Genomic DNA, 26,881 nt, shown 5'->3' with positions numbered 1-26,881 from the left:
TTTCCCTGTGCCCATCACCAGGGTAACCAGCCCCTCATTGTGATGTGGGGTGCGTCTTTCCCTGTGCCCACCCAGCTACGTAGAGGATGTGGCCAAATCCTGTGTCTTGAACACACAGGCAGAATGGACCTGACTCTTTCTTGCATCAGCAGACTCCAGTGTTCAATTTGAAAGGAAGTCTCTCTCCCGGAAGAGATGGGCCATGAATGTCCCCAGCAGGAAATACTTTTGAGCAGTAAGTTTTGTAGGCTTTTTGTAGGCGTTTTCTAAATGACTTAATAGTGAAATAAATGTAAACCATCGGTTAGTCAGGGGCTTCATTTTTTTATGACAAAAGAGCTCTTTTAAATTGTAAAAAATTTGGGCGCCTGGGTGGCGCAGTCGGTTAAGCGTCCGACTTCAGCCAGGTCACGATCTCGCGGTCCGTGAGTTCGAGCCCCGCGTCAGGCTCTGGGCTGATGGCTCGGAGCCTGGAGCCTGTTTCCGATTCTGTGTCTCCCTCTCTCTCTCACCCTCCCCCGTTCATGCTCTGTCTCTCTCTGTCCCAAAAATAAATGAACGTTGAAAAAAAAAAAAATTTTTTTTAAAAATAAATTGTAAAAAATTTAAGAAATAAATACGTACGTGGTTCATCTATGTTTTCTGTGGGTTGTTGGTTCCTTACATTCTGTTTTCAGCAAATTCCTTCATGCATGGAATCTTCTAGATCCGCGAAATATTTTGGCACAATTTAGCAAGCGAAACTTGGCTGAGAAGACCTGTAACGGAAAGCAGGCACCTTTTATGGTATGGAATCCTCCAGAAGGTCTTCCTGTTGTCCTGATCTTTCACCAGCTCTGAGATTTCCCAAGTAAAGTCCAGGGCATGGCCTCTGGGCCAGACGAGGGGAATATGACAGGGCCGTATGCAGGCACCGTGGTCAGCCCCGCAATGCTCCCTCGCACATGGGCTTCTCGAAAGTGCCGGCCCCCTGCTCCTCTGGGCCTTCTGCCCCCACTGCACTGAGCTGCTGGCATTACATCTCTTTCCTCCTTGTTCCTTAGGACATCACCCAGAGGGACAGAGCAGAATGACGAGGTAGAAGCCTGGTCCACTGGCCAGGCAACAATGGTGTGGTACCCAGGGCTCCTTCCCAGGGAGAGGTGGCTGAGGGAGGGGGAGCCAGCAGGTGTGTCCTCTGAGGTGGGTGTGTGTTTGGGGGCAGGGTGGGTGTCGGTCCCTGGTCTCCCAGTGGGTTCCTCACATGTTCCGGGGACTCAGGTCCCTGCGGGAAAGCATTTCCACTGTGGAGTACCGTTCCAGCATGTAGACTGGGGATCACCTGTGAGGACGTCCCCGCAGAAGCAGCCGGTCCTCTCTAGGGCCGAGAACTTAGACCGGCTCGTCTCCGTCTCTGCTCAGCATCACAGAGAAACGCACCTGAGCCATGATGCGGGCACGCCTGACCACTGTGTGGGTCCTCGTTCCGTGTCTGCACAAGTCCTTCCTCCTTGTCCGCCAGGCTGTCTCCTCCTGTGTCTTTATGTCCCTTACTACTTTTGTTTTCCTCCTTTCCGTCCTTGTGTGTTTTCCCCACACCCTCAGTCGCCCGAGGCTGTTAGCAAGCCCGTCCACACCCTCCCTCCTTTTCTGCACATGCTTTCCACCATCGAGCTGGGCCACAAGGCACTGTCTCTTCCCATCCTCCTATACGTTTCCTTTTTCTTCGCTTAACCCTCAAAGGCATGTAGTACTGTGTGAGTGCTCAGGGACGTAAAGGAAAGTTCTCCTTCCCCCTGGGGTATGCAGTCAATTTAGGGGACGTGCGGATCCATGCAAGAGAAAACCCACGGTAGCATACAATTTCACATCAAGAGGAAATTCAGGATGGGTATGGACGAAAATAGGGCAGATTCTTCTTTTTTTTTTTTAATTTTTTTTTTTAACGTTTATTTTATTTTTGAGACAGAGAGAGACAGAGCATGAACGGGGGAGGGCCAGAGAGAGAGGGAGACACAGAATCGGAAACAGGCTCCAGGCTCTGAGCCGTCAGCACAGAGCCCGACGCGGGGCTCGAACTTAGGAATCGTGAGATCATGACCTGAGCTGAAGTCGGACGCTTAACCAACTGAGCCACCCAGGCGCCCCAAGGCAGATTATTCTTGAAGCAGTGGCAGCTTTGTGGCAGGCCCTTGAACTTGAGGTCGAGTGAGGAGACCATAGAAGATATGGGTGGGTGAGGGGGGAGGGCATGGCCCTAAATAGGCACAGCTTTCCTCTCGTTTACTTCGGGTCCTTGGCCCCTTAATTGCTCACGTGTTTGCTGCTTCTGAGAGTGGGGAACCGCTGGGAGTTTTGAAGAAGAGTAGTGCCGGAGTGAAACCACGCTGGGGGGGGGGGGGCGGCGGGTAAAAGGGGTTCTTCTGGGTTTATGAGACATGATGAAGAGGGCAGGGGAGAGGTGTGCTGGAGCGGGACCGGGGTGGACCGACTTGACCTAAGATGGACTCAGAAGGTCTGAGTGGACCACAGTCCCATGCAGGATGACAGTGTCCCATGATGCACAGGTGACAAGACTCTTGGGTTACTCCAGCAGACAGCATGTGAGAACAGACGGACACTCCCAGGATAGTTGTGCGCGTACGAAACTTACCACTCTGAGAGTAAGAAGACAGGCAGAAGTAGGAACCTGTCCCTTCATCATAACAAGCCACAGTCAGAATGTCATGCCTTTTAATGTTTTTTTTTTTGTAATTATAAAAATTACACTTGCTTCATATGATACAAAAGGGTAGAAATTAGAAGCCCCATAACTCCTACCCCATGGTGATGACTATTCCTTACTCCTTAGTTACCTATTAGGGTGTGTCCTTCCAGGCCTTAGGATGCCTTTTTGTTTGTGTGTAGACACACACACACACACACACACACACAACACACACTCACTCACATCCACCTTAAAGGAATATGGTAATTCATGAAGAGCACATACGGGGTCTGTGTGTCTCCCTCGGACAAGAGCCTGGGAAGCCCCAGAACACGCTCCCTCTGTCGTGTCCCGATGTAAGCCGTGTGGGTCGCGGCTGGTTGGTGGCCGAGCCCCTCCTCCTGGTCACCCTCGATTACAGTGGTATCCACCGCTGAGCCTCGAGGACAGGCCAGTGTCAGGGCCTCCGTGTTTGCTCAGCTGTGGGTGCGTGTCGGCATCCGGGCCCCTGTACCGTCTGCATTTCACACGCAGTGGCGTCGGGGCCCGCAGGATTGAAGTTACTTGCCCAAAGACTATGGAGGTTGGTGTTCCACCCTGGCACGGAGTCCGGCACATGGAGCTCCCGACCATGGCCCTGTGCTCCCCGATGTCGTGGCCGTGGCCTCACATCGAGGTAGCCGGCTGTCGTGCAATGCAGCGAGAAGGTGACGCCCTGTGGTGCTCTGTCCTCCTTCAGTTGTGCACGAGCCATGTAGAGAAGTCCTACCTGTCAGGGCTTTGGCCTTCAAAGTCTACGCTTCCAGCAGCAGCTGGAGTTGGCGGGCGCTTAGCAGATTCTCCACTGCCAGACCAGCTTTCCACGGTAAGCTGGGAGTCCGCGAGTTTTCACTAGGCTCAGTGCATTCGTTGAGCATTGCACAATTAAAGGACATACGTTTCAAGTGACAGGAAAATCACAAGCTAACAACCATGATAATCCATCCACCTTATCCGGTGCTGCCTTTCTGTGTAAGAAATATAATTAGGCACATATCCACGGAAATGTATGCTTGGCAGGGGTTGGGGACAAGCCCTACAATCAGACTCTTTGCTGCTCAGGTACAAGTAGCAAACGTTTCATGTTCTTATCCGCACACCCCGCCCCCCGCCTTTTTAAAAAATACAGCTTATTTGATGTTGTATACAGACATAACTCCTTCTTTGGGATTTAACATTTCGATGTTCAGACACTGCTAATTGCGTTCATTGTTATTTCCTGAATTGTAAAGGAGATATTCTAAATTGAGCAAAATGAGATCCATGTCTTTTTTTTTTCGGAGATCCTAGATATTACATGCCTGTGGACGTCAATGTTTTTCTCAAACTGTAAAGCCGTACAGATTCTGTTTTTACACGTGTTGGTTGTTTTTCCATGGATTTTCCAGTGTGAGGAAGGATAACATAATGGATAAAAGAAATCCCCTGGGGGGAGGGGGTGCCTGCAGCATGGGTCAAGAGCTTTGAGGTTGCATGGAAACGTTCAGGCCGTGTTAGGAGCCCATGCTCTCCACACAGGTGCAAAGTCGGGTGTGGGTGGTGGGAGGCGTCGTACCGATGAGCGGCCAGGTCCACAAGGCCGACTGGTTTGCCCCTACTTCCACAACTCCATTATAGCAGACCGGACCCATGGGGATGCCATGGACAGACGCACGGAATGGGAGGCATTATCGTTTTACGGTTTTTGTTTCAGAAACACGGCACACAACAGGCAGAATATTTCCACTGGGCCTTGATGATTGTTTTCCAATGTTTCTTGACAATATAAAAAATTATATTTCTTGCTTAAAGATTGAAAACAGCTCTTCTTAGCAGTAAAAGGTAGAAGCAAACTAAGTGTCCGTTGATTGACTGGATAAGGAATATGTTGTTTATACAGGGATCTATGTATAGTGATGTATATAGCATTCACTCTTTTTTTTTCATTTTTTTTAATGTTATTATTTATTTTGAGGCAGAGAGAGAACATGAGCATGGGAGGGGCAGAGAGAGAGGGAGATACAATCCGAAGCAGGCTCCAGGCTCTGAGCTGTCAGTGCAGAGCCCGACGCCGGGGCTCAAACTCACGGACTGTGAGATCATGACCTGAGCTGAAGTCAGACACTTAACCGAGTGAGCCACCCAGGCGCCCCTAGCATTCACTCTTAAAAAAGGCAGGACGTGTGGCACCTGTGACCACATGGGTGAGCCTTGAGGGCGTGACGCTGAATGAAATGAGCCCGTCACAAATGGACAAATATGCATCCAGTCATAGGAGGCATGTGGAGTCAGACCCTTTGTGGAGACAGAAATTCCTGGACAGATGAGGTAGAAAGCAGCGGTAACCATATACTACAGTAGACGTTGATGTAAATGTCGCAGAGAGTCTCCGCGTCATGGGCGCGTTCAGATGAATCTCGAACATGGCACCACTGGGCACTTCATTTCCGACTCACTCGTTGAAGGGGCCACCTGTCAGGGACTGGTCCCCGCATCACCTTCTGTACCCAGTGCCTTTCTCTGTGTCTCCAGCAGACTAGACCCAGGGACACGGCAAATCACTTCATTTTTCCCTCACTCAGAGATTCCTCCGAGCACAGACTAGAACAGCAACAATTTTACATTTGAATCTTGGCGTCGAATCAGGGGGCTGAGCCGCAGGTTCAGAGATTCTGTGATGTGGGCCGTGGGAATCTTGTGTCGTATGAGTGGGGGTGAGCCACAGGTTCACTGATTCTGTGACATGGGCCGTGTGCAGATCTTGTGATGTGTGAGTGGGGCTGAGCCACAGGTTCAGAGATGTAGAGTGAACAGGGAGCTCCTTGCCTCTGGACTCGGGTCGTCGCCACACGAGTGTGATCGAGACCATCAGTTATGGCGGCGCGTCTTGAGTGAACTAAATGCACTATTTTAGATTTGGTTTTATCATGTTCTTAGCCCTTCCTTGTGTAAGTGAAGTTAGAGTTTTATCTTATTCAGGTCAATAATAGAGATGAGGATTCCGTGAGGTGTCAGCATTTGTTCTGATATTTTTCTCTTGGGCTATAAGAAAAGGCTATTTAAATAGCTCTTTTGTATATTGATATTGTTGTGACAAATCAGAAGCAGCAACCTTAAACGCGTCTTCTAGTAAATAAAGTTAACACTTTAAGCAACTTACACTAAGTAAACAAAGGCACAGAATGAGATTTTTCCCCAGGATCTTCAATGTTTTGAAACGCGGTTGTCCCGTGAACTGCACAGCTCCACTTAGACCCAGGTTTCTTTCTGTTAAGTACAGTATGGCACTGTAAATGTGATCTTCATTATTTTCTTAATCACGTTGGCTTTTCTCTAGCCTACTTTATTGTACGAATACAGCGTGTGATATCTATGACACACAAACCATGTGTTGATCGACTCTTGGTAGTTAATTTCAGGGAGAGTCAAAGTTAAGCGTGCGTTTTTAAAGGTGTGAGGCTCAGCATCCCCACCCCCGTGTTGTTGAAGGGTGCCCGGTAGTGGGTCAGTTTCTTCCAGTATTAAAACAAATGTAAGAAAACATCCACGTTCAGTATGCTTTTTCAAAAAGAGTGACCCGGGGCGCCTCGGTGGCTCAGTCGGTTCAGCATCTTACTCTTGATTTCAGCTCAGGTCGTGATCACGGTTTGTGAGTTTGAGCCCCATGTATGGCTCTGTGCGGACAGCATGGATGGAGACTGCTCGCGATTCTCTTCTCCCTCTCTCTCTCTCTGCCCATCCCTTGTTGCTACCCTCTCTCAGAAGAAATAATAAACTTAAAACAATAACTAAAGATAAAAGAGTGTCCCAGTCTTTCCGCGATCTTTCTGGGGAAGGCTGTGGAATCCGTGGAAAGCTAGAGGCCCAAGGACCTCCAGTCAGGTGGTAAAATACGCACAGGAGAATAGACTGCCACCACACGTTTCCCTGTGTCCTCCATTCACCGCTCACGGCTGTGACCACACGTGTCGAAGAGTCTCTATGAAGATCACTGTCATCGCTTCTGTGCGGAAGGGGCTCCTGAGGATAAAGTCTTTCTAACAGAGTCCCCTAAGACGCTTAACGACCGACCGCCCTGTGCCCTTTGGTTTTCACATCGAACTCGCACTTGGCCCGCTTGCTCTGCCATTGTCCCTTATGCAACACAGAACAATATCCTTTACCCCGTTTCGGAAGCACAGATCGGTGATTCTGAGTTTTCCAGGTGACCTAGAAGTTACCAACAGCAGTGTTTGTCGCATGGGCCGGAAGAGAAGACTGTGTCGAGGCCCGGTGGGGCTTGGGGCTGGCCGCAAGGGCAGAGGGCGAGATCTCTGGAACAGAGGCCTTCCATTATCGAAACGCAGTGGCCTTGTGAGTTGATGGTTTAGATGCAGGAGAGTGCGTGTGATCAAAATGTCGGTTATTACCTGACTTACATTTTCTGAATGCCCCACGTTTCAGAAAAGAATGTGCAACTTCCCACTCAGATACCCTCTGGGTTGTATGAACTTTAATCAACTTATTTTCTTGGTCTGTGCACAGCCTATGCAAACGGCAGTTTAATATGGAGATTTTAAGCTTGTCGGTACAGCAGAGTGATTTAATTTTAATATACACAATTTTTGCCCGTGAGGTATTTCTGCAGACTAAATTTCATAAGATGAAGCAAATGTTTTGCAGATTTAAAAGTTCTGCCCCTTTCTGGTTGCATTGAAATATCAGACCTCTGATTCATAAAATATTCTCTGTGCGGTAAATGGTCCAGTATCCGTAGTGACATTTAACTGCATAGTACAGGAATTGAATGTTAGTTATTTATAAACATTGCTATACCTGTATGGTAAATATTTTCCCATTCGATATCACATTTTATTTTACAGCATATAAAATACGTAGATACTATCAATATTTAAACTCTCCACACTGTTTTGACATTTTGCTCTGATAATGCCCCAGTAATTTGAGCATAATTAGCAAATAGCTAAATGCATGATGGAAGAAGGCCTTGAAATTGTGGGTTCATTTTCTAGAATGGTAACTCCCTGGTGAGGCCCCTTGAAGAATCCCGGTACCTCCAGGTAGCGTCCCTGTGTGAGGCAGGGGACCCAGATCCCAGTGCCTGGCTGACTTCCTTCACTACGAAATTTATCTCTTACTTGTCTTTCGTCTCAACCGTTTGTTCCTCTCGTGCGTGCATCTGACCTATTTGCTGTCTAGCAGAGGTCGGCAAACTGTGTCTGCGTTTTTGGCTTTGCAGACCACACGCGCTGTTTGTCTCCGCTCCTCAGCTCTGCCTTTTTTTTAAAAAAAAATTTTTTTTTCAACGTTTTTTATTTATTTTTGGGACAGAGAGAGACAGAGCATGAACGGGGGAGGGGCAGAGAGAGAGGGAGACACAGAATCGGAAACAGGCTCCAGGCTCTGAGCCATCAGCCCAGAGCCTGACGCGGGGCTCGAACTCACGGACCGCGAGATCGTGACCTGGCTGAAGTCGGACGCTTAGCTGACTGCGCCACCCAGGCGCCCCTCAGCTCTGCCTTTTGAGCCGAAAGCAGCCACGGCCAGCAGGGATGTGAACGGGCGTGGCTGTGCTCCCACAAAGATTTCTGAGTGGACACCAACATTGGAATCTCCAGTCCTTGTCACATGTCCCCAGAACATTCTTCTTTTGACTCTTTTCCCGTTTAAAAATAGGCGGCAGGCTGGATGCACATTTCACGGCGGGCGGAATAAAACACAGGGCACAAAGCACCGCAGGGTGCATTGAAATCCTGGGTGCAAGGTAGCTGGACCCCTGGACCTGCTGTCCCATTTTGTGCGTCCAGAGTGCCGTCCTCCCCTACCCTGGGCAGAACACGCGACCGTGTGTCTATGAAAGCAGAGAGGCTTCAGCTGGGGAATGATGAAGCACGTGGTGGAGGGGGGGGGGGGGCACGGAGAACACTGGCGAGGAGCAGAACACCTGCCCTCCGAGGCCCCTTCCCCTCAACGACCAGCAGGAGCTGGAACATTCTTCCCTGGGGTCCTGAGTCACCTCCTGACAAAATTGCAGTCCCCGACACTGCAAGGCACCAAGGTAAGGGCTTGCTGCTGCTGATTGTGTCCACCTGACACGTACCCAGTCTGGCTCTGCTGGAGGGTCCCTCCTGCCTCTTCCTGCTTCTGGGGCCCCAGGCGCCCCTGGGCTGTGGCCCCGCCCCTCCCGTGTCTGCCTCCCTCTTCCCGTGGCCGCCTTCCCCACGTTTCTGTGTCTTATAAGGACGCCCGTCAGTGGACCTACGGCTCACCCTGTAAATCCAAGATGACTTCACCCCAAACCCTTAATCAGTTACACCTGCAAACACCCTGTTTCCAAATAAGGTCACATTCTGAGGTGCCAGGGAGACATGAGTTTGGGGGAGGACACTCTTCAACTCGGTACGCCCCGCAGCCCTGACTGGGAGTCCTCTGTGTAGGCCTCGTCGGCTGGTGGGCTTTATTGTGGGGTGACAGGGTTGTAAATGTGATGCGGGGGAGCCCCGTTGCTTTGGGTCACCTGGGAATGCGCATCCGAGCCATACAGCGGACAGAACTGGCCTCCCCTGGCCAGCTGACTCAAGGAAGGACGCTGTCGTTCTCCAGCAACTTCCAACACTTGAGGGCCCAGCCAGCGTCCGGTGTTTCTACCTTTGTGTCTTAGCTCAGGCTCCCGTATCAAAGTCCCGTGGACGGGGGGACTTAAATCACACACATTTATTCCTCACCGTTCTGGGGGTGGCAAGTGCACGGTCTGGCAGCTCGCCTGGTCCCGTTCTGGTGCGGTGTCTCTTGCGCTTCTTACGAGGCCACCCACGCCATTGTGGCCTCTATCTACCTCATGGCCTCATAGAACCCCAGTTGCCTCCCAAAGGCTCTGTCTCCAGCATCACCCCGTTGGGGGGTTGGGCTTTAACATGGGAATTCAGCAGGGGGGGGGGCTCCATTCACTGCAAAACAGTGACTTTATCTTGCCTGGAACTGAGTCGTGAAGATACCCAACGCCATCCCATTTCCTACGTGAGCCAGCTCTCAGACGGGACATAGGCCCTGCAGGAGCCGGGAAGCTGGGATTGAGACCGGGGAGCGTGACCTTGGATGACGGTGCAATTACGGAAAAGCGGACGAAGCGGACATGACATGCTGTCGTCATCACCCTGTTCTTTGCTGGCGTGCAGATCCCTCTCTGGGCCGTGAACTCTGGGCCAGCGGAACACGGCTCCGTTGGCTCTCGCTGCTCACCAGACCCGCAGGCCTGCCGTGATGCTGGACGCATAGGAAGAGCCCCGCTTCCCCCCAGAAGCTGGACTTTGCAAGACTCCGCCTCTCCTGCTAAGGCAGGGCTCCTCGGCCTCAGCGGTGCTGACCTCTGGGCGTGTGTCCAGAGGTGGGAGTCCCGTGCACTGTTCCACGTTGACCGGCGTCCCGGTCTCCGCCCACCGGGTGCCGGTAGGACTTCCTTCCTCAGTTGTGACAACCAAACACCCGTCTCCGTGACCAAAGGCCCCTCAGCAGGGGTGCGAGCAAAAGTGCCCCCACTCGGGAACCGGCGCCTTGCGCTGGGCACTAGGTGAGGCAGTCGGTGTCAGGTGCGCCCAAATATGGCATGGGGCCGATGGAAATTCCAGGCTCCTGAGCTGTGTTCAGAGTGAAGCATCGCTTGGAAGGAGAGCCCTTCCCGGAATTGTCATCACCCAAAAGCGGCCTGTCCCTCAAATGCTGCATCCTGGCAAGAGGACAGAAGGTGCGGTCATCTCCGTCACCGTCCCCATACTTAGGACAGAAGGAGTTAGAATCCACCCGTGGGAGGGCTGTGCGCGCAGTGTGAGTCACCACTGGTTCGTCTCCCCTGGGGCTGTGAACACACAGCCTGTGGGTGTTCATCGCGAGGCGTGGACTAGAAAAATCAGTCAGGTTAGAGTCCAGGCAGTGGCGAATGTGTCCTGGGAGTGAGGACAGGTGTCAGAGACCCCCGTGGAGAACCACTGCCCCACCGTCTCCGGGGACCTTCCACGCCTCCCTGCTGTTGACCCCTGGAGGGGGGGAGGGGTTGACCCCTAGAGGCGCGGGGGGCGGGGAGGGGGCGAGGGGTTGACCCCTAGAGGCGCGGGGGGGCGGGGAGGGGGCTGCCTCTTGCTACCTCTTTGGAGTCGGTGGCTAGAGGAGGGGCCTCTGCTACTGAAACAGACAGCAACTGGGAAGCTCCGTGTTCCTTTGTGTGTTTTCTTTCCTTGAGCTTTCTGCTTGACTGGTAACAATTTCTGGAGTATCCCCGCCTGCACATCTTTTCGCTTTCACGATTGTGAATTTCGCCTCTTTTCAGGGTCAGGTCCCCAGTTTCTGGCCTCCTACACTGCCTGTGCCACCCTGGGTCCGTGTATTAGCTCCCGGCAGGTACTGTAGAAAATGACCATCAACTTGGTGGCTTACAGCAACAGAAATTTGTGTTCCTACAGCGCGGGAGACTGTGAGAAATCCAGAATCAGGTCTTCGCGGGACCATACGCTCTCCTGAGGCTTAGGGGAGGATCCTTCCTTGTTTCTGGGGACTCCAGGCATTGATGGGCTTGTGGCTGCGTCCCTCCAGTCCCTCCATGTGTCTACACACAGCCTTGTCCCTGTCTCTCCTCTTCTCTTGAGGGGACACAGTTGCTATGGTCTGAATGTTTGTGCCCCCTACAAAATTCATAGATTGCATTCCTCAGTCCCCCAGTATATAGGTATTAGGAGGTAGGGCTGTCACAAAGTGGTCAGGTCGGGAGGGTGGAGCCCTCACCAATGGGATTAGTGCCTTTATAAAAGAGACCCATAAAGCTACCTCACTCCTTCTACCTTGTGAAGACACAGTGACCAGCTGATTGTGGACCAAGAAGGCCTCACCAGCTATGGAGTCAGTCTAGCTTCTTCCTCTGTCCTGACGCCCAGCCTCTGGAAGTCTGAGAAATAAATGTGTGTTTATAACCACCCAGTCTGGGCTCGTGTTGTTGCAGCCCAGACAGACTAAAACAGTAGCTACTGGATGTATCCGGGATGATCTTATTGTCAACATCCTTCATCATCTCTGCGAAGATCGTTTGTTTTCAAATAAGCTCACGGGACCTGGGGTTAAGACTTGGACATATCTTTTTGGGGACCAGCAGTCAAGCCACTGTACTCAATGCCAGGCCTTTAATCTGTAACATCAAGGTGTTGGCCTGCTTGCCTTCCAGGCGATTGTGAAAGCCACCTTCTGGGAGAGCCCTTTACACGTGGGCGGGTCGGGGTGAGCACGGGCCATGCCTTGTCAACAGAATACATGTGCGGAAGGTCTAGGCTGGGCGCAATCCTGCACCGTGTCTCTGTTCCCAGGACAGGGTTGGGGTCTGCTTTGCTTATGGGTAGCTACCTGGCGTCCACCAACAGACCATATGGCCTGGCCCCTAGGTGTCCTTCTAGACAAACCTAGACTTAGTGCCCACTCCACAGTTCCTAATGGCGTGCACATTTCTGTAGAGTCTCGTCTCCCCCACGTGGTTAACTTCTCACTGGAGGTGTTTGTGTTTAGCGTAAAGTGCTTCGCGCAAGGCCAGAGCTGGTAGTAGGGTGTCCGTGGATATATCTCAGTGAATTCCAAAGAAATTCTTTAAAGAGCTCGTGTCAGCTCTCAATCTTTTCTACATTTTTCCTTTTCCAAATCCATTTTAATGGCAGCATCCGTGTTTTCTCTCATCGATCTTGGGTCTTTAGGATGAAGTTTTAGGGAAGCGTCCTTCCTATCAAGACTGCTGATAATTCACATCTCTTACTTCTCCCTGTGTAGATTAATCCTTTGAGAGCTGATTCTTCGCAGCAATAGGTATCTGTCTTTCTGCCTTTCCCTTAAACCGACTTAAGCACACCATGGGCCAGAAGCTGTTAGCTGGATTTCATTTATATACTTAATTAACCAGCTTCTCTGCAGGACAGAACTCCATTTACATGTTTAGTCTTTGACTTCTCGGGGGCAGTGACTGAATAAGAGAAACTTGGCATCCAGTGGTTAAAGGGTACAAAAGTTTTTTTTAAGGAGTCAGCCAATTATATACCCAGAGAGATTTGAATTTCTTTCTTTCTTAGTGACTGTGTCCCAGACTTTAGGTGATGGTGATGATGATGACAGTAGCCAGCATTTATTTGGGGACTTCCTGTAAGGCTTGTCAAGTTGTCACCCCACTGATTTTACGTGTGTGACTCCCCGTGTGCACGCCTGTACACAGCAGCTGCACAGGGAGAGCACGTCATTGCTGTTTGAGAGGTGACAACATTGAACAGGAGGAGGACACATGTTTGTGTGATGTCCCACCCGAAGGGCTGTCGTCTCTTCCCTTCACCCTCTTCTCAGCCACTTTCAAGGAGCTCAGTGTGCTGTGGCTCATTAAAAAAAATTTTTTTAATGTTTATTTATTTTTGAGAGAGAGACAGAGTTCGAGCAGGGGAGGGGCAGAGAGAGAGGGAGACACAGAATCTGGGGCAGGCTCCAGGCTCCGAGCTGTCAGCACAGAGCCCGACGTGGGGCTCGAACTCAAGCGCGGCAAGATCATGACTGAGCCACCCAGGTGCCCCTGGCAGTTTTATTTTTAAGATTAACAATACTCACCTTCAATTACTATATCCAAAGTTTTGTAATTGGCCGTGTTTTCATCATGAGCATTCTTTTGTGCCATCCATCAGTTAAGTAAAGGTTTTTAATTGAAATTTAGCTAATAGATTTAATGCATGATATTAATCAGTAGTTGTTACAAATTGGGTGAGTGTTCAGGCATCTTTATACTTTCAACTAATGTATTCTAACTGCGTAGACACTGACTATAAAAAAGACTTGAACACTGGTTGAAACCGTTTTTAAGTGTGAAGGTGTTATAACATGAGATGTATGGATGTGTATTTTTCTTGTCTGGCTATTGTCCGTTCTGGTATCAGAGAAGTACTTGGTCTCATGACATGAGTTGGGACCTGTTCCCTCCTATTTTCTGAAAAGTTTGTTCAGAATTGGTATTATTTCTTTCTCAAGTGTTTGGTAAGTTCACCAACGAGGCCATTCAATCCTAGATACAAGAAGGTTTTTAACTACGAATTCTCTACTACAAATTGGGCTGTTCAGGTTATTACTGGCTTCTTGAGTGACCTTTTTATCTTTCCAAGAATCTTTCTATTTCATCTAAGTTATTAAATGCATTGGCACAAAGTTGCTCATAATAGTATTTTTTAAGACTTTTAATGACTTTAAGGATCTGTGATGATGTCCTCTGATTACTGGAACTGGTAAATTTGGATCTTCCTTCTTTTTACTTGATTAGTTTGGCTAACAATCGGCCAATTACATTGAACTTTTTTAAGATGCAGCTTTTGGTTTAAGGGATTATCTATCTGTATTCTCTTTTATGCTGTTTCATTGATTGCCTCTCTCTCTCTCTTTTTTTTTTTTTTTTGTTTTGTTTTGTTTGCTTTAACTTGACTTTGCCCTTTCCTTCACTTTCTTGGGGTAAAAGCTTTAATCATTGGTCTTCATTCTTCCAGTTTTTTAGAGGACTGATTTGAGACCATCTTCTTCTGTAATACAAACATTTAGTGCCATAAGTTTTTTTCTAAACACTGTTTTAGCCACATCCGCAGAATTTTAACATGCTATCTTTTTGTTCTCTACAAAATATTGTCTAATTTCCCTTTTTGACTTCATCTTTGACTCATGTCTTACATAGAAATGTGTTATTTAATATCCATTTTTTTTATTTTCCATATACCTTTCAGTTATCAATGCCTATTTTAATTCTTTTATGGTCAGAGAACATATTTTGTTTGATTTCAATCATTTTAAAATGTTTTAGAATTTTTTATAGCTCATGGATTCATGTTCTATCTTGTTGAGTGTTCCACATGTCCTTGAAAATAATTTGTATTCTGCTGTCTTGGGTGATGCGTTATGTAAATGTCAATTCAGTTAAGTTTGCTTGATAATGTTTTTGAAGTCTGCTGTATCCTTACTTTCTATTTGTTCCATCAGTTACTGACAGAGGAATCTGAAACTTGAGTTTGTTTCTCCATTCAGTTCTATTAGTTTTTGCCTTATGTGTTTTGAAACTCTGTTATTTGATGCATATACATTTGGAATTATGTCTTGTTGATGAATTGACCTACTTGTCATTATGACATGTCCTTAGTTATCTCTGAGAACCGTCATTCACTGTTCTAAAGTACACTTGTTTGCTATAAATGTAGCTACCCAATCTTTTGATTAGTAGTTACATAATACGTGGTTTTTAATCCATTTATTTTTAACCTGCCTGAATATAATTAAAGTAAGTTTTCTGCAGATAGTATGTAACTGCATATCACTTTTGTTTTTGTGTTATTTTTTTCCGTTCTAACTTGGGCATATGTATAATGTGTATACACCTTCTATAATGTCATGATCTGCTAATTCCTTCATCTCAGCCATTTCTCTGTCCATTTCTATTCATTGCTTTTTGTTCCTGGCCTTACATGTGTTTGTGTGCTTTTGTATGGGCATGGTAACTTTTTTTTTTTTTTTTTGGGGGGGGGGGGGAGAACACAAGCAGGGGAGGGGCAGAGAGAGGGGTCATAGGATCTGAAGTGGGCTCTGCACTGACAGGTTGATAGTAGCCAGCCTGATGTGGGTCTCGAACTCATGAACCGCAAGATCATGACCTGAGCTGCAGTCTGACGCTCAACTGACTGAGCCACCCAGGCGTTCCAAGGCATGGTACCATCTCGATTGGATGTCAGACATTACGAATGTCACATCCAGTGGAGTGCTGGATTTTGCTTTCTTTTTCAAAAAGTTTTAACATTGTCCTCGCACAGAGTTAAGACCCACACCTTCCTTTGAACATCTCAGAACTGTTTCTCTTAAGGGTCAGGCACTTGACAGTATTTGTTGCTTTTGTGAACAGCTTTAGGTGTTTGAAAAAAATAACCATGTCCATCTTTTCTGTTGCGACTAAGAAAGTAGGAACATGGCCTCATGCAGTTACCGAAATAGTAATGATTACACAATTTAAAAATATTATATTAGGGGTGCTCGGGTAGCTCCTTGGGTTAAGTGCCCGGCTCTTGATTTCGGCTCAGGTCATGATCTCCTGGGTTGTGGGTTCGAGCTCCGTGTTGGACTCTGCACTGACGACACGGAGCCTGCCTGGGACTCTCTCTCCCCCTGTCTCTCTGCCCCTCCCCTACTTGTGCTCTCTCTCTCAAAATAAACAAACATTAAGGTAAAATACAATGAAATAAAAATCATTGTGGGTGATTAGTGCTGTGTGTGGATTTAGACGTTAGTGTCATAATCAAAATGGGTTTAAGGCGGAAAGGTACTGTTGTGGTTGACAGGTTTCTGATACATGCCCTTTGTCCACTGGCTGTGTGCACGGCGAAAAGGCCCTACATGTTCCCTGTATGTGTGCACAGCGGTGTTTCCGTGCTCGTTCCCTTCCCCATGTCTGTGTCCAGTGGTATCACCCGACGCGTCCCCTGTCCCGTGTCTGTGTGCAGCGACATCTCCCTCCGCGACCCCTGCCACGTGTTTGTGCGCAGCGACATCTCCCTGCGCGACCCCTGCCACGTGTTTGTGCCCTGCGGCATCGCCATATGCGTCCCCCGTGTCTGTGCTCAGCGGCATCTCCCTCCGCGTCCCCTGCCCCGTGTTTGTGCGCAGCGACATCTCCCTGCGCGACCCCTGCCACGTGTTTGTGCCCTGCGGCATCGCCATATGCGTCCCCCGTGGCTGTGCCCAGCGTCATCTCCCTCCGCGTCCCCTGCCCCGTGTTTGTGCGCAGCGACATCTCCCTGCGCGACCCCTGCCACGTGTTTGTGCGCTGTGGCATCGCCATATGCGTCCCCCGTGGCTGTGCGCAGCGGCATCTCCCTCCGCGACCCCTGCCACGTGTCTGTGCGCTGTGGCATCACCGTATGCGTCCCCCGTGTCTGTGCGCGGTGGCATCTCCCTCCGCGACCCCCGTCCTCCTCGCAGTTAGCGTGGCGAATCGTGCTTTCGCGTGCCGAGCTGCTGGTCTTGCGCAGCCGCGTTAAGCACAGTGCGGTGTCTGCGCTGCTCCCCACCGGCTGCTGCTGCTGCAGCTTCCCACCGGCTCCCGCCTTTGCGCGCGACCTGTGCTCCAAGGCCCTTCCTGCTTTCCCCTCCCCAGCAGTGTGAGCAGAGATTGAATTGCTTTCAGTGGAATAGGGGCTTTCGCAGAACACGCGAGCAGCGCATCCATCGCGAAAGGAAAGGAGAGGAAACGGAACCTGGGCCGCCAAGCAGGGACACCTCCCTGGGCTCACCCCGCCTGCTTTCCACGTTTCCGCAAAAGCGGAAGCAGAGTTTGTTTCCGCTAAAATTGCCCGTGTTACTCTGGGAAATGCTATCGGGAAGCCCTGAACCGTGCCTGAGTTTTGTTTTGAGGAGGTGTGCTCAGGGCCTCTAAGCACCCGCCCCGTCCAGTCGGTGTCACGTGAGCTCCCTCCCGAGAAGAGGCGGCGGGGACTCGCGGTCGCGGAGCTAGCCCAGGGTCCGCAGGGCGCCTTCTGGCCCCGGTGCCCCCCACCTCTCTCACGGCTTTCCGCCCTCCTCCCCAGGGGTGGAGAGACTGATTCGCCATCTGCGCCGGCACGGCGTGCCCCTGGCCGTGGCCACCAGCTCCAGCCGCGCATCGTTTGACATGAAGACCGGCAGACACCAGGCCTTCTTCGGCTTGTTTGACCACATCGTGTTGGGGGATGACCCCGAAGTGAGCAACGGGAAGCCACATCCCGACATATTTCTAGTCTGTGCCAAGAGGTTTTCCCCTGCTCCGCCCACCCACCAGGTAAGCCCCGCAGAGGGGACAAACGGGGGTCGCCCAGGCGGGCTCTGGCCGCTACTCTGGCGCCTTGTGGTCGCTGTCGGGCGGCCACGCGGGGACGCCCTTGTGCTCGGAGACAAGGGCGGGGGAGGGGCCGGGGCAGAGGGGCGCGGGAAGAGCACGGCAGGTTGTGGGGGAGCGTCTGCCCCCCGCGTCACCAGGCCAGTGGTCTGGGACTCGCGCACGCTTTGAGCACTTATGTTCGCCGTAACGCTGCAAGACGGGCACCGTGCAGCCAAGGGGCCCTGTGACGATGTGGCCCGACGACGTCCGTATTTGCAGCGAGCGGACTTCAAGGCACATGCTGATTGCAAGGCAAATGGGAATCCTCAAAACTCACTGTTCTCCCCCACATGCTTCCCAAGGGATGTTTTGTTACTGCAGAGGTTTGTGCTCATAGTGACCTTTGGTTTTATCACAGAGTTTCCAGGCTTCTCTTTCTCTACGGGAAGGGGGCACTGGTGGAGTGTGAGCTCCAGTGCGCTGTCTCCACCCTGTGTGGACCGCTTTGGTACGCGGGGTCCACAATGCAGAGGGAGCAAAATGTGTGAAGATCAGAACCGACTTCAGAACCAGTGGGTCGTGTTTGTTCAGCTTTGCTTCACTTCTCCCTGCACTGTTACTGTTAGGATGGACAGCTTAGCCCCCGTGGGGGCTTACGCGGATTCCAGAGGAAGAGGGAGATGCTCTTGAGAGGGGGCGGGCTCAGGTCTGACTGTGCGCCCTTGCAGATTCCCGAATGAGCAGGAGAGGGTCTGAGAGAGGGCGGGCTCAGGTCTGACTGTGCTCCCTTGTAGATTCCAGAACCACAGGGAGAGGGTCTGAGGGGAAGAGGGCTCAGGGCTGACTGTGCGCCCTTGCAGATTCCAGAACCACAGGGAGAGGGTCTGAGAGGAGGAGGGCTCAGGGCTGACTGTGCGCCCTTGCAGATTCCAGAACCACAGGGAGAGGGTCTGAGAGGAGGAGGGCTCAGGGCTGACTGTGCGCCCTTGCAGATTCCAGAACAACCGGGAGAGGGTCTGGGAGGGGGCGGGCTCAGGTCTGACTGTGCGCCCTTGCAGATTCCAGAATAACAGGGAAAAAAAGGGCTCAGGGCTGACTGTGCACCCTTGCAGATTCCAGAATGACAGGGAGAGGGGGTGGCCTCAGAGCTGACTGTACGCCCTCTCCAGTGGCGCCTGTCTCAGCACCTCAGACTGGTCCTCAACTCAGAAGCTCTAAGAACCCCATGTTTTAGGGGACTTGCTATGGGTTTCATGCTTTAGGTATCATTGGTTAAATCATTGGCCATTGGTGATTAAATCCTTGCCCCTGGCGGTTGGGGCCGGGTCTAAAAGCTGCCTTTCCTCCAACTGCACCTTGGTCTTTCTGGAAGCCTGCCCTCATCCCAGGCACATCTAAGGACCCAGGTAGTCACTTGATCAGCAGAAACCCCAGTGTGGTTGAAACGGGCTTATTACGAAAACAAAAGATCCTCCAACAGATGCTCAAGAAATTCCAAACGTTTGGGGAGCTCTGTGCCAGCACCCAGGGATGGAGACCAAACATAGGTTTTTTGTAACATCACAGACATAAAGGATCACTGAGTGATTTGGGTACCTTATTCTCAAGGATACACGGATCTGGGCTGATTTCAGTCTCATCCGTGAAGCTAACTCAACAGCAGTTGTATGACAAGGGACGAACCCACGAGCGCCCCGCCCCTGAGCCCCATTCCAGGGCCGCGGGACAGGTCCAGGTACCTGAATGCGTGGCATCCTCCTACAACAAGATTGCACGGAAATGCAATCTTCCTGAGAACCTTCCCTCGCTCCCTGAAGGTTTCTCTGCCTTCACATTGTGAAGCCGTCCTCCTCGAAAAGCCGTTTGCAGTAGATCGTAGGAGCCGAGACAGTCTGCCCAGGCCGTGTGCCCTCATGGGAGCTGCCTGCGTGGCCGAGGCAGCTGCAGGAAGAAGATACTACCTTTCTTCCCAGGAGAGCTGTCCTTTTTCCACCAGGCATGGTGTCAGTTGAAACACGGTATCTGTGTGTTTTCACGTGTGTGCGGACCCAGGTTATAAGAAGACACTCGCTGCCCCTCACGTACCCCTTTGCTTGAGGCCACTTGCGGAGGGAACACCCAGCTGCGACTGAACGCTCAGCCCCACGGCTCCCGTGTTGTCCGTGCATCCCCGTGTCCTTCCCGTCGACAATATTGATTTTAAACTTGTCAAAGGAAAATGAGCACTTGCCTGTCTTTACAGTAATTTATTTCATAAAGTGTTCTAGGCATCACCCTGGTTACTAATCCACACTTGTTTATGCACGGCTTTGTCTTGCAGAAAACGAAACCTTTCTGGTCCTGTTTCTTAGGCAAATATATACAGTCAAGGCTTTCCGGGTTTTTCGTCAGGTGTTGTGCATATGGTAAATCTAAAGCAAGATTTGATCAGTCTCCTGGTTGAGGAGACGTCGTACTTGGCTTTTTCTTCTCGTGCAGGAAGCACTTGCAAAGAGGGTTATTGAAATATGAGAAGGTTCTTAGAATGCGTCCGGCTCCTTTCTCTTTGATGCAGTGTGGGTGCAGAAGTCTAGTGAGCCTGCCAAGTTCAGGGGCATTTTATATGACTGTTAAGTCCCCAGAGAGATTCACGGTTGCAGTCGGGAACGTTTTATGCTGTGGGTGTCATCAAATTAATTAGCTACAGTGGTAGGAATAGAAAGGAGTGAAAAACAAGCAGCGTAAAAGGAAGAAATTAGGTTAAAGCGTTAGTTACCGTTTTACCAGGAGAATATGCCTAGCAGAGCTGACGTCACACAAGTTCTCAAACGATTATTTCTGAGTTATGTATGAGTTATTCGTTTGTGCTAAAAATCAGCCCAAGGTGGTGCCTTGCCCAAAAAGTCCCTGTGTCCCATCCTCAACACTCTAATGAGTACTCATCGGGTGCGTGCTGGGTACTCTCAGAGACCCTGTGCAGTGAGGTCATCTGCCCCGGCGTCCACAGCGCTCAGCCATCTGCAGGCTCCACACCACCAGGCAGGTTGAGGGACAAGCTGGGAGTCGCCCCCAGGCCCTCTGTGTGTGGGAGCTCTCCATTCGACTTTCTAGCCCTAGCCGCTAAGATGCACGTCTGCGGGGCAAAATAAAAACGACAGCATCATTTACACGTCACTTCTGGGCTTGACATTTATTTCACGTGAATCCTAAGATCGATTCCAAGAAGCAGACCCGTCAGTACTTTGCATATTTTAGTTGTCTTGTTTATGTTAAAAGCTGAATTTCAGGGTTTTTTTTTGTAATTCTTGTTAAAAATTTTTAAAAATGTTTTATTTTATTTTGGAGAGAGACAGACAGAGCATGAGCAGTGCAAGGGCAGGGAGAGAGAGGGAGACACAGAATCTGATGCACACTACAGGCTGCAGGCTCTGAGCTGTCAGCACAGAGCCTGACACGGGGCCCGAACCCACAGACCGCAAGATCATGACCTGAGCCGGAGTTGGGTGCTTAACCAACTGAGCCAGCCAGGTGCCCCTTTTTTATTCCTTTTTAATTTTGTTTTGTTTTCGAGAAGGTTCTGCACATTAAGCGTTCATACACCTAAACGGTAAGAATCTCTCTCTCTCTCTCTCTCTCTCTCTCTCATTTTACTGTATGTGGTCTTCATCCCCAAAGTCTTCAGACAGGCGTGGGCTGTCAGGGTGTTGCTGTGTGAAAAACTTACTTACCTCCCGAAACGATGGGAAGCAAGCGTATGCTTTTCGCATCAAGTTTAAAATTGATTTGGTGGCCAGTTGAGCTCTGCTACGCGCTCTGTCTTTTGGGTGATCGGATGTTCCTTAGTCAGTCTCCACTCCCGGCCCTTCTGGGAGAGGCATCGCCGTGCTGGAGCCCCTTCTGGGGGTGAGAAGAGTCTCTGTGCCATCGTCGGCCACCTCCCGGGGCCTTCGGGACCTGCCCGCCTCCAACATCCCTGGCCCGGCCTCAAGACCACTGCCTCCTCCTGTCACCCACAACCACTCAGCACACATACAATGGTGTCAGTATCATTTAATGCCTCCTGCAACATGGTTTACCAGGCCCTCCCTTATTTCATTCAAAAAAAAAAAAAATCTCAACTATCTCGAATATTACCTTCACAGCTACTATCCTTTTATTTCTTCTGTTGCACTGAACCTATGTGTGCTTGGTGCCCCTACTGAGTTTCCACGGAGGAGCTTGCTTGCTTTTCCAAATTCCATTGTTGGGGAGGAAACACATTTCCTATACTCCCTTAGGTTCCGTGCGGGGTGCCTGTAAATTAAACTGACAAGAGACATTAGTAAGAGACAAGACAGATTTTTATTCACATATGGAGGCAGCAGTTCAGAGAAAAATGTGATTGAAGGAGGCAGCTAAAACCTAGGGCTTATATACCATCTTAATAGGGGTTCGAGGGAGACAGAGGGACACTTTCAGGAGGACAAATGAGTCTCGGGAAAAATAAATGGGCCCTTGGAACGGGGAGAAGATGTGATAGCTTTGTGGCAGTGTCATAATGTTTAGGCGATTTCTTATCCAGGTGCTGACCTGTGCTCACTTCTCTTCAGCAGCAAGAGTCAACTTTCCCTGGTTGTAAAACTCCCAGGGGGGCCATGGATGAGGGTCAAATTCTTCACGGAGCCTGTGCTTTTAGAAAGATAAGGAGAATTCAGAAAAAGCATCTTCCCGCCACCGTTGACACTCACTTGTCCTCAGTTCCACGTAACTGTAGTCACCGCACCATGTTCTGCACTTTCCTGACCCTCACCGGGTCCCTGTTTTCCTTTTCCAGCCGCCTCGTTGTCATTCACTTCCTCCCTCCCTCCGTTGAATGCTCAGCATCTCGCTGGCCGCACTGCCTGCCCTCTGCTTGCTGAGCTCCTGTGGTCTCCTCACTTGGGAATAGTCCTGTGTCTGGTTGTCATGTCCCTCCTTCATCTCGGACCTCATCCTGTCTTCATCCCAGGCCACCACCCCATGGCCTTCTGACACCACCACATCAGGCACTGTGATCCCACGTAGCCACATTTTTGCCTTCTCTGTCTCACCTTCAGGTCTGCCTACCCTCCAGCCCACCAGCACGTCTCCTTATGGGACCTACTGTTTCCCTCCCACGTCTTCCCAGCCCCTTTCCACCCACGTGGCCCCACTGTCCTGCAGATAGAGTCCAGATATCCCATCCGTGACGTCCTCAATGCTAAGGACCTCACACATGACCCGCTCCTCTTTCCAGACCTTCTACGGCATCGCCCCCAGTGGGAGCGCCTCTCAATAAAAACAGGAGTGCGTTTCTGTCTTCATTTTGGACTGACTGAGGCAGCCATTCGTAGATTTTTGCAGTTGTCATTACCAAACGGGTGTAGAATACTTCTCTCACAGCACCACGCAGGATTCACAACCCTAATTACCTGGTATTCAGTGTGGTTCATGGGACGACAGAGAGATGTGATCTCCCTGGACGGCGAATACCACGTTGCGTCCCATGCACATGTCTGCCGCGATTGAGTGACTGGGTGTTAGTCTCCGTTTCAGAGTCAACTATAGTTAGTAATTGCTCTTGGTGTTGGCCCGGCACCGTCCGATCGGCTGAACTGAATAAACAAAAGTCGTGGCAGCACCATTGTCCCTCGCAATTACAGAGACCGTGCACGCAGGAGGAGCTCCGCGCTCCGTGTACGTGTGATGTTTCTGTGCAGTGTTGTTGCAGGTCACTCCCGGGAAACACATCGCTAAGCAGCTGATTTTTTTCTCGGTGTTTAGATTCACGCACGCAGACGCGTATGTCAAACCCAGCGTAAACCGCAAAGCGGTATGCCCGGAGCGACTTTTGTTCCCGTGATTTGCGACATTACTGGAGGGGCTCCTTCCCAATTGAGACCTATCACGTGGTCGTGCCACCACAGCTGCCTAGCGGGTCCCTCCGTTCTGTGTGTGATTGTGCGCGAGGCTGTGGGATCTTCACGTATCAGCAATTTCCGAGAATGATAGCTCTCATTAGCCAGCCATGACACCACGTGGAGGCTAACCTGTCTGCATAAAGCCACCTCGCTCCTAGGGAAAATTGGACACGAGATCAGATGTTTGAATGGACGGCATTGTATCTGGCATTTCTGAAAAACGAACTAAGCAGTTGTGCAGAGAAGTAATTCTTACCAGACATCAGCAGCACTGTGGACGGGGAGGGCACCCGTCACTTCCAGGCATGAGCAGTAGTGTGGATGGGAAGGGCAGTAGTCACTTCTAGTCGTGAACAGCAGTGTGGACGGGGAGGGCAGTAGTCACTTCCAGCCGTGAACAGCAGTGTGGACGGGGAGGGCACCTGTCACTTCCAGACGTGAGCAGCAGTGTAGACGGGGAGGGCACCCGTCACTTCCAGACGTGAGCAGCAGTGTAGACGGGGAGGGCACCCGTCACTTCCAGACGTGAGCAGCACTGTGGACGGGGAGGGCACCCGTCACTTCCAGGCATGAGCAGCAGTGTGGATGGGGAGGGCAGTAGTCACTTCTAGTCGTGAGCAGCAGTGTGGACGGGGAGGGCACCCGTCACTTCCAGCCGTGAGCAGCAGTGTGGACGGGGAGGGCAGTAGTCACTTCCAGCCGTGAGCAGCAGTGTGGACGGGGAGGGCACCCGTCACTTCCAGCCGTGAGCAGCAGTGTGGACGGGGAGGGCACCCGTCACTTCCAGCCGTGAGCAGCAGTGTGGACGGGGAGGGCACCCGTCACTTCCAGCCGTGAGCAGCAGTGTGGACGGGGAGGGCAGTAGTCACTTCCAGCCGTGAGCAGCAGTGTGGACGGGGAGGGCAGTAGTCACTTCCAGCCGTGAGCAGCAGTGTGGACGGGGAGGGCACTAGTCACTTCCAGCCGTGAGCAGCAGTGTGGACGGGGAGGGCACCCGTCACTTCGAGAAGTCAGAAGCAGTGCTGGAACAGTGACAGCCATCGTGGTCCTGCAGATTCCTCCCTAAACGCCTGCTTCCGCCTTCCCAGTGTTTCTCACTACTGTGATAGTGTGCTCTGACTCCCTGTCCTGTCCCCCACGCCTCCCCCACTGCAGCGTGAAGGGGAAACCGGTCAGCCTGGCCACTCTGTCCCTCTCTGGTCCCTGCTGGATTCCATGTTCGCCTTCTCTGCGTGAGCACGTCATGGAGGGAGGATGTCTGCGAGGCTCCTTCGGGAGCGCTAATAAACGACATGGTTGAGAAACACTGGATTCGTTACAATCTGGGTTAAATAAATAGTGAGTGAGTAGTCCCTAACAGTTTCCAAGGATGGCCTTTAACAAATTCAACGGTGATTTTTTGTTGTTTGTTTTTTTTTTTAATGTTTATTTTTGAGACATAGAGATAGAGTGTGAGCAGGGGACAAACACTGAGAGTAGGACACAGAATCCGAAGCAGGCTCCAGGCTCTGAGCTGTCAGCACAGAGCCTGACGTGAGGCTCGAACTCACAGACTGTGAGATCATGACCTGAGCTAAAGTCAGACACTTAACTGACTGAGCCCCCCAGGCACCCCTGTTTTCTTTTTCTTTTAAGGCTGTGCAAAGTAGGATGCGTCCCCGTCACTTTGTGTGTTTAAACCTAGGGGAGTAGGTCATCTTGAGTGGCTGAGGGCTGTGGCATTTTTACCTCTGAATCCCTGTGCCCTGGGAGCCCCATCCCAGGCCAACAAGGACAGCTGTCCACCCGCTTAAGTCCAGACGTGGCAACAGCTTTGTGCACACTTCCCATGAGAGGATCCCAGTGCTGGGGGCTGCAGGGGGCCTTGGACTAGTTATGCTGGAACACTCTCCTGCTTCTGGACATCTGCAGCCCCATCACGTATCTTGTCCATCAGTGGGTTGAATGTGCAATCCCTCCTTGTTTTCGACAGCAGAGCATCGTCCCCCAGGTGAGGGCACAAGGAAGCTGGGGATGAATGTTGCCCAAATAAACCAGATTGCCCATCGGGATGGGAATTTCTCGCCAGGTTCCTTTGTGTAAGCTGTCACCAAATTAGCACATAGTGTTCCTTGATACTTGCGGGAGGAATATGTGATTTATCTGATTAGGTGAACACGTCTTCGCAAAGCTAAGTATACTTGCAAACCCTTCCCTGGGACTTGGAGGCTTGACCTAGGACTAGTCGCCTGTAGTCTTTGGGGTCATTGCTCACAACTCTGGACACGGCATAGCTCGGCGCCCCCTCCCAGGACTCAGATATGGAGCCAGGAAGGATGTGGCCCCACACTCATCAGGGAGCACACACAATCCTTTTCCCCTCAGGGCGGGACCATGGTCTCCTTTCCCGGGCTGCCTGTCCACAGGGCTCTGCCCTCACCTCCTGCAGGCCTTATCTGGTCCTTGCAGGTGGCTCCCACATGTCAGAGCCTACAAGGAGGCTGCATCGAACCCTCTGACGCTTGAAATCTCTGCATCCGCAGCATCTCTGTGACTCCAGCCAGAGAAAGTGTCCTGCTTTTTAGGGAACACCTGGTTAGATCAGACCCACCCATTCCACCCAGGACACCCGCCCTATCTTCAGGTCCAGAACCTGAATCCTGTCTGCAGATCCCCTTTGCCATTTGAGGGGCCACAGTCCCAGGTTCCCGTCAGTTAGGCATGGACACCTTTGGGGGCCATCCTGCCCTCCGCCGTGTCTATGCTTCATTTCAGTTTTCCCACTTATACAATGCAGACGGGACTATGTGGGTGTGTTAGGGGTCGCCTGGGTGGCTCAGTCGATTAAGCGTCTGACTTCAGCTCAGGTTGTGATTTCACGGTCTGTGAGTTCGAGGCCCGCTTCGGGCTCTGTGCTGACAGCTCGGAGCCTGGAGCCTGCTTCGGATTCTGTGTCTCCCTCTCTCTCTGCCCCTCCCCTGCTTGTGCTCTGTCTCTCCGTCTCTTTTTCTCTTTCTCTCTCAAAAATAAATAAACGTTAAAAAAAATTTTTTGAAAAGGATGTGTCGAAATCACATTGGCATCAGGAATACAGCAACTCCGAGCCCCTTGGGCTTGGGCTTTCTCCCACGGCTCCTTCTCTGCTGGTTCTCGATGGTTGTCTAAGGGGTTCAGATACCTCATTCCTCCAGGGTCCTGTTGCTGACCCACTAGTGCTCGCCCCCAGGTCCTGAGGTGCTGCTGGTCAGGAGAAGGCTGGTGTCGCACTCACAGGACTGGTTCTAGCGCATTCGACTGCCAATTCAGTCTGGGCGACGCGTGGCTGAGCGAGAGTCTGAGCTCCTAACTGCCACCTGTTACTACAGGGGAGAGACTGCTTCAGAAGCTGAAAAGGTCAAAACCTGCAAGGTAAACCCCGTGGAAGGTCCA

The 26,881-nt window shown here is 51.0% G+C and overlaps 1 protein-coding gene across 3 annotated transcripts in view; it reads left to right on the top strand.

Moving 5' to 3' along the window:
* Positions 1 to 26,881, top strand: part of LOC115507884 (pseudouridine 5'-phosphatase) — a 174,369-nt gene that overhangs the window by 45,165 nt on the left and 102,323 nt on the right. For all 3 annotated transcript variants that reach the window (XR_004343253.1, XM_030306412.1, XM_030306413.1), the window contains exon 3: positions 17,308 to 17,537. Coding sequence is in view for 2 of the 3 variants with exons in the window: in XM_030306412.1 (XP_030162272.1) it covers positions 17,308 to 17,537 (230 nt within the window). In the remaining variant the exon portion in view is untranslated. The remainder of the gene's footprint in view (positions 1 to 17,307; positions 17,538 to 26,881) is intronic.

The sequence above is a fragment of the Lynx canadensis genome, chromosome X (assembly GCF_007474595.2).
Source record: "Lynx canadensis isolate LIC74 chromosome X, mLynCan4.pri.v2, whole genome shotgun sequence".
NCBI lineage: Eukaryota > Metazoa > Chordata > Mammalia > Carnivora > Felidae > Lynx > Lynx canadensis.
Note: the sequence above shows the minus strand (reverse complement) of the source record. Positions and strands in the feature narration are given on the sequence as shown.